This window comes from Gracilinanus agilis, chromosome 4 (genome assembly GCF_016433145.1).
Source record: "Gracilinanus agilis isolate LMUSP501 chromosome 4, AgileGrace, whole genome shotgun sequence".
Classification (NCBI taxonomy): domain Eukaryota; kingdom Metazoa; phylum Chordata; class Mammalia; order Didelphimorphia; family Didelphidae; genus Gracilinanus; species Gracilinanus agilis.
This window is the reverse complement of record NC_058133.1, coordinates 441548831-441558853: the sequence shown is the minus strand read 5'-3', so window position 1 is coordinate 441558853 and position 10023 is coordinate 441548831. Positions and strand designations below refer to the sequence as shown.

The 10023-nt window shown below is 35.9% G+C and overlaps 1 protein-coding gene across 1 annotated transcript in view; it reads right to left on the bottom strand.

The window, feature by feature from the left end:
- Positions 1-1002: 1002 nt before the first annotated feature.
- Positions 1003-10023, bottom strand: part of LOC123243918 (TLC domain-containing protein 4-like) — a 50823-nt gene continuing 41802 nt past the window's right edge. The window contains exons 6-7 of the mRNA XM_044672088.1: positions 2988-3061; positions 1003-1321 (exon numbers count right to left, since the gene is read on the bottom strand). Coding sequence (XP_044528023.1) covers positions 1003-1321; positions 2988-3061 — 393 coding nt within the window. The remainder of the gene's footprint in view (positions 1322-2987; positions 3062-10023) is intronic.

Genomic DNA, 10023 nt, shown 5'->3' with positions numbered 1-10023 from the left:
TAGCAGAATAGGCACATTTGAAATGTCCTTCTGACATGTCTATTACTGTTAAATACTGTGGAGTTTTTCCCTCCAAATCTCTCCTTTCATCAATACATATCAAGGAAAGATGTGCTCAGTTCTAGAGAAAAACTGTAAAACAGTGTTCTTGAAGTAAAATATTGAGAAAAAGGGAGAAAAGAAGTTTTCTAATAACATGGAATTTCTTTCATCAGAAAGGACAGAATTTGAACCCAGGTCTTAAACTGGGAATTAAGAAATTCTAAGTGATTAAAATATCTCTGATGTTGGTGGTTTTATTTTTTTAGTCAACCCCAAAATTTGGCTATCAACTAATTAAAATTTAATGTGTGAGAAACAAGGAAAAAATGTAAAAAGAGCATATATACAAAATCTGTATAATCCTAAAGAAATGCAGGAAATATTACAATGCAGGAAATATTTTCCATGATTGAGCTAACTACATACATATGATGAAGCAAAATACTTCATCCTGATATTTAAAATGATAAGCTGTGCCAGAATCACTATTTTCATATCCCAAAGTCCCTTGGTTAGTACTGACAATTTTGAAGTCAAGCCCCATATAAGTGTTGGTTGCCAAGAAAACACTGATAGAAAAGAGTAAAAGATAATTTAAATTCTGTCAACAGAATTAATCAGCTAAAACAAAGTGCACCACACACATGAACACAGCCATCTTTTCATGGTGAAAAATGCTAGTGCAGGTAATACATTTCAGAAGAATCTCCATTGTATTTGTAAATTGTTCTTTAAACTCCTAAAGTTGTATTCATGCTTATAAGGCAGCTGGAAAGCTGAAAAGGTGTCTTGGAATAAAAGCTACTCTTAGTTTTTCTTTCCTAGAGTTAAAAACAGATGTCATGGAAATCTTGAATAGCAAATATTAATAAAGCACAGACCATGCCAAGAAATGTCAAATCAGCACATATCAGCACAAATGAAAGGTAATGAAGTAGTTTGTTTTTCGATATGCCAGTTTTAGTCAAGTTTTCCATTTTGATGACACTTGTTGGTTTTTTCCTTTCTTATGAGAGAGATAACTCTGAGGCATCCCTTTGAAATTTTGATCATCCACATCACATTCATCACATCTAAAACACCACTGCAACCAATCCAGGCACTTTGGGCAGCGAATCCTAGTCTGTTGAAAGCTTCTGTTCCAAATACAGCATAAATATGACTATAGAAAGGCGGAATGACTGCAATCCTTACGATGAAGAATACTACTGTCATTAGTACGCCATTGATGATGTTAGCTTTGGAAGACTTGGGATATCCTAGCACTTCGAGGAACCACCTGAAAAATAAAGGCATTTATTAAACTAAATCTTTATTTATGGGTGACAGGGGGGATAGATATGTTGCAAAAGTGAATGCTTTCCATTTTTGTTTTTTACTATGCAATGGGTTTTATTTCATCTGGAAATAATGTGCACATACTAATTTTGCCAACTTTTCTGTCATTGTTTTAAGGAAAAATCTGTACAAATGGTCTTGCCATTAAACATAATGGACACATGACTAGCATCTACACTAAATTACAAAGCTCAAAAACAATGAAAAGAAAAAACTATGATCAAGAGCAATTAAATATTCAATAAACTCCAGGTGTTTCCAACTACCTTTAGGATCAAATATAAAATTCTCTTTGGCTTTTAAAACCCTTTGCAACCCAGCTGCTGCTACATTTCCAGTCTTCTTATATCTTACTCCCCTCTACATACATACTCTGGCACCAGCTTCAGGCTAGTTACTCAAACAAAACACTCTACCCCCGTGGGCACTTCTAGTGGATGTCCCCATGTCTGCAATTCTCTCCATCCTTGTCTGTTGCCTCCTGAGACTTCTGTCATATCTCTGCTAAAATCCCACCTTCTATACTAGCCCTAGGAGGCAGGTACAGCAAGTATTAATTATTTTATAGGTGATCAATATAGATATAGATTTTGTGGATGATCGATATTGACAAAATATAGATTTTATATTTATAGATGATCAAAATGAAGATCACAGAGGTTAAGTGATTTCTCATGGTCTGATAGCAAAGAAGTGATTTGCCTTGGTCCCCATAAGGCCCCAGTCTCCTTAGAGGGGTAGCATTGTGCCATGTAGAGGGGGGGTATTTGTAGTCAGATATCTGGGCTATAATCCTACCTTGAACACTAACTGGGAACGTGGCAATGAATAAGTTGTACAATTTCTATGAATCTGTTTCCCCATTATTGATTACAGTTATTTTTCAGCAGTGTCCGACTCTTCTTGATCCCATTTGGGTTTTCTTAGCAAAGATACTGAAGTCATTTGCAGTTTCCTTCTCCAGCTCATTTTACAGATGAGGAAACTGAGGCAAACAGGGTTAAGTGACTCACCCAAGGTCTTACAGCTAGGAGCAAAATTTGAACTCAGAACAAGGAGTCTACCTGCCTTCAAGCCTAGCATTTTATCCACTGTGCCAACTAGCTGCCCCAAGTATGAGTTTATAGCATATATATAAAAATACAGTGTCTTATAAAATGTGTGGTGCTGAGGCATCCTTTCCATGGAGTATCTTTAAGATTTGGCAGAAATTTCTTTACCCCAAAATTATGATGCTCAGTCTTATGCCCAACATGTATAATGTTTCTACTGCATTATCAAATGGGATCAGTCATTCAATATATATTTATTGAGTCTCAGTGAGCTCAAGGTATTAGGCTAGGTAATAAATGAAAAAGCTTCTAATATACATAAAATGTTTGTTTTTTTTCAGTAACTCACTGAGAAGGGTTTAAAACAGAACTCATGATAAATATTGCTTAATTTCAGTCTCCATTATAAGTTATGTTATAGGGAGTCCCTAGGGTAGTATTAAAACAATAATTTTAGAGCTGGATGCATCAGGACAAAGGAAAATCATTTTCTACTAAAAATAAATGGCTTAGTATGGCCAACATTAAAAACCATTAACAATATCAACAACTTACCGTTGATTCACAAAAGGATTCGAAAACTCTGCAATCAGACGAAAGTTACCAAAATATGCCAGCATCCCCTTCATCTAAATTATAAACAATAAAAACAGTCAGGTACACCAACTTGTACCAAAGTTTACATTTATTTAAGAAAATTTAGAAATTATGTACATTTTTACTGTCAAACTTCTTTTCATAGTAGAATTTTAATATTAAAATGGCTAAACATGAATATTTCCCTCTCTTTTAGCATCATAATTTTATTAATTCCATAGAATGTTAGGACCTTAAGGCTTTGGTATCTTTAAAAGTGAAAAAAAAGCTACATCGTTATGGATAGTACCTTTTATGTTTTTGAGGAAACAATTTCAAATGGGGACCTCAAATAAAATAGCTTCTGAAAATAGCAATAATTAAGGATGGCATTCTCAAATGATTGTAAAGTTTTTTAAAAAGTTGGCATGCTAATACCAATCACTTAACTTGAATTTCATATCCATTATTAAATTTTAACAGAATCTTAAATCAGGTACATAGCTGTCAATATTAAAAAAATCTGAAAGCAGACAAAATATTTAGCAAAAACTAATACTAACCATGTATACTAAATTAACTTGAAACTATCAAACTTTTACTGATAAAATGAAGATATTTGTTTCAATTCAAGAAAACATTTATTCAATGTATCTATTATGTACAGAGAACTGTAATGTTTATAAGACAGGATCCTTGGACTCGAGAAATTTTATAATCCGGTACACAGACCATATACACAGGTGACTAATACAAAATGAAGAGAGCATTCAGAGGCACAAAGTACTGTGTGCTACTGACAGTGTGTAATGGGTTGAGGTGGTCAGGTTTAGACAGAAGTATAGAAATTTAATAGATAAGAAGGGGAAGAAGGATGTTCCAAGCACAGGTTATCAATCAATGAATCAAAAATTATTTAAGAGCCTATACTATGTGCTAGTCATTATATCAAGCACTGGGAATACAAAAACTGGAGTGGAACAGATTCTGCCCTGATAGAGTCTACATTCGAAAGGGAATGCACAAAAGAAAATTAATTCAAAATAGTTTTGGAAAGGAGGGTACCTCAAGTTGAGTGGGATCAGGAAAGGTCTCAGGGAGAAGGGAAGGCTTGACCTGTATCTCCAGGAATTCTAAATATGGACTTGTTTGGTGTTTAAGATTCTTCAGAGGAACAGCTAGGTAGCACAGTGGATAGAGTGTCAAGCCAGAATTCAGGAGGACTTCCGTTCAAATGTGACTTCAGACACTTCCTAGTTTTGTGACCCTGGACTAATCACTCCACACTGCCTAGTCCTTGTCTTTCTGTCTTTGTTAGTTGTTACTAAGGCAGAAAGTTTTTACAAATATTTCATTTGAGCCTCACAACAACCCTGAGAAGGTGCTATTTTAATTCCCATTTAACAGTTGAGGAAACTGAGGCAGACAGCAGTTAAGTGATTTGTCCAGGGTCAAACAATGAGTAAGTGCCTGAGGCTGGACTTGAACTCTTGACTTCTTGACCCCAGGCCTGGTATTCTGTGCACCTAGATGTCTTTTCCTCCACACACTCTAGGGGTCAATGATTGCTATTCCTCATTTACCACAAGCTATCCTCAATCTCTCTATCCTTAAATGTCTTTCTTCCATGCCTGGAATGCCCTCCCTCCTCACCTCTGATTCTCTGCTTCTTTCTTCCTCCTATCATTCATCCTGCTAGCCACCTGAGCCTTCGCCTCTAAGATTACTGTTCCTTCTATTCCATATGTTGCCAGATGGGTGCATGGACCAGAATGCTGAGTTCAAGTCCAGCCTAAGCCCTTACTAGTGTGTGATTCTGGGTGAGGCACTTTACCTCTGTCTTAGCTTCTTCAACTACAAAATGTGGAGGAGAATAGCACCTATATTCTAAGGTTGTTATGAGGAACCAAATGAGACTATTACCTGTAAAGCTTCTAGCACAGGGCTTTAACAAATATTTGTTCCCTTTCCATTATCATTTTATATATACCTATTTGTTTATAAGTTGTCTCTACCATTACCATGTAAGCTCCTTAAAGGAGTTCAGCAACACATTGTAAATGCTTGATAATTGTTGACTGATAGTTTGACTTGGGTAGAACTCGATCTGATGAATGCACAAGGGAGATTTGTCTTGGAGCAGTATGAAGATAGGATGGATTAGGGAGAGAAGAAAATGAAATCAGCAAGACCTGTAAAGAGAGTACTCCAAAAGCCCAGGGCAGATGGTTGTGACAACTAATAATAGCAACAATGGGAGGAAAGAGGCAAAATGGGAGGCATATGTGGAGGGCTTAATAATAATAAGCTGGATATGAGAAGTGTAACACAACTTTCCAGTCAAGTCTAGAAATCTTGGACATAGAAGTAAAGAAGAAAAAATCAGTCAGGATTTCAAGAATGGGAGAGTGACTGAATATGGATGGATAATAATGAAAAAAAATTACAAGAAAGAAGCAGGTTGGCAGAAAAAAGATATCATGCTCTACTTTGAATAAACTGAGTTTGAGCAACTGGTAGGATATCCAAGACTTTAATTTTATGCCATAAGAAATAGTTGCTCCCCATAAACAAAGATATAGTAAATTCTGTCTACTTTTTTTTAAATCTGGTTGCTCCCATCCCAGTGGGAATGTAGAGAAACATATTTGTCTCAAAATTGTTTTATTTTAGGAATTGCAACAAATACTTTTATTATGTGTAAATTCTGGAACTCCTGGAGATTAAGAATCAGAAATTTGGAGGTTAATTAAAATGTATTTTTGTAATCTCAAGGTTACTGTCCTCTATGAAACTGTAATGGGTAATATGAAAATGTGGATAACATCAGAAACATGATTAGCACATCACAGACACAATAACATTCCCCTTTTAACAGTTTCCAGTCAAAGCATTTAACCAAAAACATACCTAATTCATCAAAATACTTAACTTCCAAAATATTTACAAAGCTTAAAGGTATAACAACCTTTAACTCAGTCCAAAATTGATCATTAGTTTCCAAACATCTCTCTTGATCACTAAAGTAACAGCCTTCTAACTTTGAGTGGTTTGTTCTTTCCTGAAACAACAGCCCAACACCTTTTGGCTAAAATCAAAGGGACAACCCTATACTCACAAGCTTCAATTAGAACCACTGATGACCTCCACATTGTCCCTGCCCCAGAGCCACACCTGAAACTGGAATGAGAAACAAATACAGATCTGGTGAACTAAAACCTTCAGCCAATATGGCAATGAGTCCAAAAACTGATTGGCCCTTTAAAATCTGGAGTTTTTTTCCCCAATTCTGTCACTTTATCCTCTTCCTCTGCAATCTATCATGGTAGTTGCAATTCAAGGTGGTCAGAATGCTCAAATTATGCTACAGATCAAATAATTTCTATTATATATGTGGGGAAAAATCTGAGGGGAAAGAAAGGTTGTTGTGTATTTCCACATATCAAAAATTGAGGTAGGTCAGCATAGCAACAAGGTCCCCATTACACTTTGCCCAAAAGGGTTCTCTAATAAGCCAGAGTGACCAATTTCATGCTTCTACTACCTGCTTACTCCATTCTGCATGATTAGGGGAGACCTTGCAAGAAACTCCACAGGGCAGAGGAACTTTACTATTGATGTGGAATCTCTTTTGGGATAAAAAAGGCATTACAATTCACATATCTAGTCTGGAAAAGGAAAAGATCCCAGTCACTCTGAATCACACAATAAAGAAATGATCTGAATGTAATAAGAAAAAAAGGTAGGGAGGAGAAAGATTGGGAAGCTAACTACCACTGGATACATAGCCCTCACATCCATCTCTTCTCTCTCTCCTCCAGGTTTTATATATTTTCTGTGATCCTTATTTTATTGACTAGTCTGTGTATTGCTGGGGGAAAGGTATAGAATATATGAGGTGAGGAGCAATGAAGAGCTGGAATAACTGAGCTTTCTTTGGGCTTCTATCCATAAAGAACAGAACAATGGTAATGAGCCCTGTTATTCCCTTCCTTCCCATCTTATTTCTTTGTGAATGAACTAGCAAGTTGTATTCTGCAAGTAGCATTCATTTATCTATTAAATAACTGATGATTACAGAATTTGACTCAGATTGTGAACTGAATTTTGATAAGAGAATTTTTCTGGCATCAGGCTTAGAAATAATTTCCTTATAATTTTTATCACTGTGATGAGTTATTATTAAAGGATCTGAGCCATGTTTCTCCCTTCAGATCAAGGGTTCTTGGCCTATTTGTTTTATGGACTGCCTTGTCAATCTGGTAAAACCTAAGGCTCTTCTCATAAGAACGTTTTTAAGCACATTAAATATATAGGATTACAAAGGAAACCAATTATACTGAAAAAGAAGTCTTTTTCCCACAGGAGTTCATGAACCCCCCGCCCCAATCTATCCACCCCATCTTGGGATCAATGGTTTGTGAACCCTAGGCTGAGAATCTCTGCTTTAGAGGATCTGCTTGCTCACTTCTTTTAAACCAAGGCAATTGTTCTCATCTATAGTAGTGGTTTCCCTACTTGTTATTTCTGTAATTATTCCTATAATTTTATTGTTACTCTCATAATTTTCCCAAGGGATCATAGGATCAAGTTAGAGCTAAAAAGAACCTCAGAAGCCATCTAGTCCAAACTCCTCATTTGATAGATGAGAAATATGAAGTCAAGGGAGGTGAAATACCCACTTGTTGGGTATGTTATAGTGAAGATTACTTTCATATATAGGTTGATCTAGATAACCACTGAGGTCCTTTACAACTCTTCAGATTCTGTGAAATGAATTGCAAAAGGTCATACTGGCAGGTCATAGTTCTGAACCAAAGTTCCTTCCATTGTACCATAATATTGAACCCCTCTGTTTCTAGAAGTTCTCTACAACTTCTCTAAACTACAGCACTGAAGGTAGTGATGTACAAAGCTCAGAGAATATGACAGAAGAGACCACTGCAAAATGGAATGAGATATAGCCCCAGATGGATTCTACGATGCTTTTTTGTAGCAAATGATATTAAATAAATCCTTCGAGAAGACACACATATATTTTATGATGAGAGTAAATAAGATGCAACATTCTTAAAATTGTGCCATGAACTTTAAAATATGCTATTCAAGCAAAATAAATTCCCAAATGTGCCACGTCTCATTCTGCATATTTAGTCCATTGTTTCTCATTAAGAAGTGGGTGGAATTCCTCACCACCAGTTCACTGGCTTACTGAATTGATCAACTGAGTTAATTCTTCTAAAACTGTTCACTTTTACAATGTAGCATGTACCTCTAACAGTCTTGGACATATTTTAGAGTAAGTATATACTCAACTTTCTATGGAGAAGAGTAAAATGAACAAGCATATGACTTTAGTCTTGACTCAATTTAAAAGGAGACATTTTCCCTGGGGAGAACAAGAAACTAGTACCTGTATTATCCAGAGAAATGATGAAAAAGGAAAAAAAAAAGAGAAAGAGCTAGAAGTTGGATTTCTTCAGTAGAACATTCTCAGAGATAATAGCCAAAGAAGGTTATTGTTTGCAATAGAGCATTGTCAAGAATTTGCTAATTACAGGAAAACTACCTAAGTAAGTCATGTCTAACAGTAACACCAACAAATAGGAAAAGGCCTAGAAAAGTGAAAAGCAGAGACAAATAACAGTTTGCCCTCTTAGCTAAGAGTCAGAAAAAGACGCACCCTGAGCTCAGAAAAGGAATGTCACAAAGACCAGCAGAAATAATATCAAGTTTTGTTTTTCTTGCAGAGCCAATGACTCACTATATGTGCAACATAGTCCCATGTACCTATGTCTTCTTATATTCAAGTTATTAGTTTCCTCTGGCTCAAAAGGTGATGAAGGGCAGTATATTTATTCACAACCTGAATGAGAAAGGCTGCTAATTGGCACAGTAGACAAGGTACTATACTTGTAGACCTGAATACCACTCAGTCCTGCCTTAGATACTTGAGAACTATATGAACCTGGTAAAGTCATCTTAGTTTTCCCATCTGTAAAATGGGAACAGTAATGGCACCTACTATTTACAAGGTTATTAAGAGAATCAAATGAGATATTTTATATATGTGGGGAAATCAGTAGCTGACATGAAGCCAGATTTGGTCATCGTCACACAGCAGTATGTGGGCAAGAATCAACAGTTATTGCATTGGGACCAGAGAGAAGGCCAAGCAGCTAGGACTGTGGATTGTGGCAGTTGAGTCTCAGACCGGTCTAGCAAAGTAAATGGAGGAGCAGAGGCTTTTAGGGAGTAGAGCATGCCTCCTGGTAGACAATACGTGTATCTCAAGATCTTGGAGAAAATACAAAAAGCACACTGCCTTTCTTAATAAATGGACTTTGCTAAGCACCAGCAATACAAATAGAAGCAGAGGTAATCAACACAAGATACAGACTGAACCTGGTTTCTGCATGGATTTTTCTTGACTATGCTTCTTTATCAGAAGTGGTTCTCTGCCCCCATTCCCCCTTTCTCTTTTCTTTTAAATAGGGAGAGGACACTGTCGATCAGGTGGGAGAGAATAGCGATAGCAATGTCAAATTAAAAGAACACTAAAATATTTTAAATGAACAGAAAGGAAGGGAAGTACAAACAAGTAGGCCATTTTTTCAAAGTAAAGTGTAGAATTTATTTTATACTTGGAAAAAAAAGCAGTGTGAACTGATGACTAACAGTATTATACAGAATCTGCTTTGAGAGAGATATAGGGTGCAGAGAAATGTTCTTTTTATGTTTAAAATAAAAATTAAAAAGAAAATATAACATGAAATACTTCTTTTTATAGGTGTTTATGTTTGTCTAGTACTTCAAAGGAAACATTTTTAACAAAATCAACTATATAAGTAGAACATGAAAAAAAAAACTGCTGTTATCAATAGCAACTCCTGTGAAGAAGACCCAAGAATATTAATGGACTGCAAATAAATTAAACTCAACATCATGATAATGGCAGCAAAAACATAAAAATCTTAGGCTGCATTAATAGATGAAATGTGCCACAAAAAAAAAA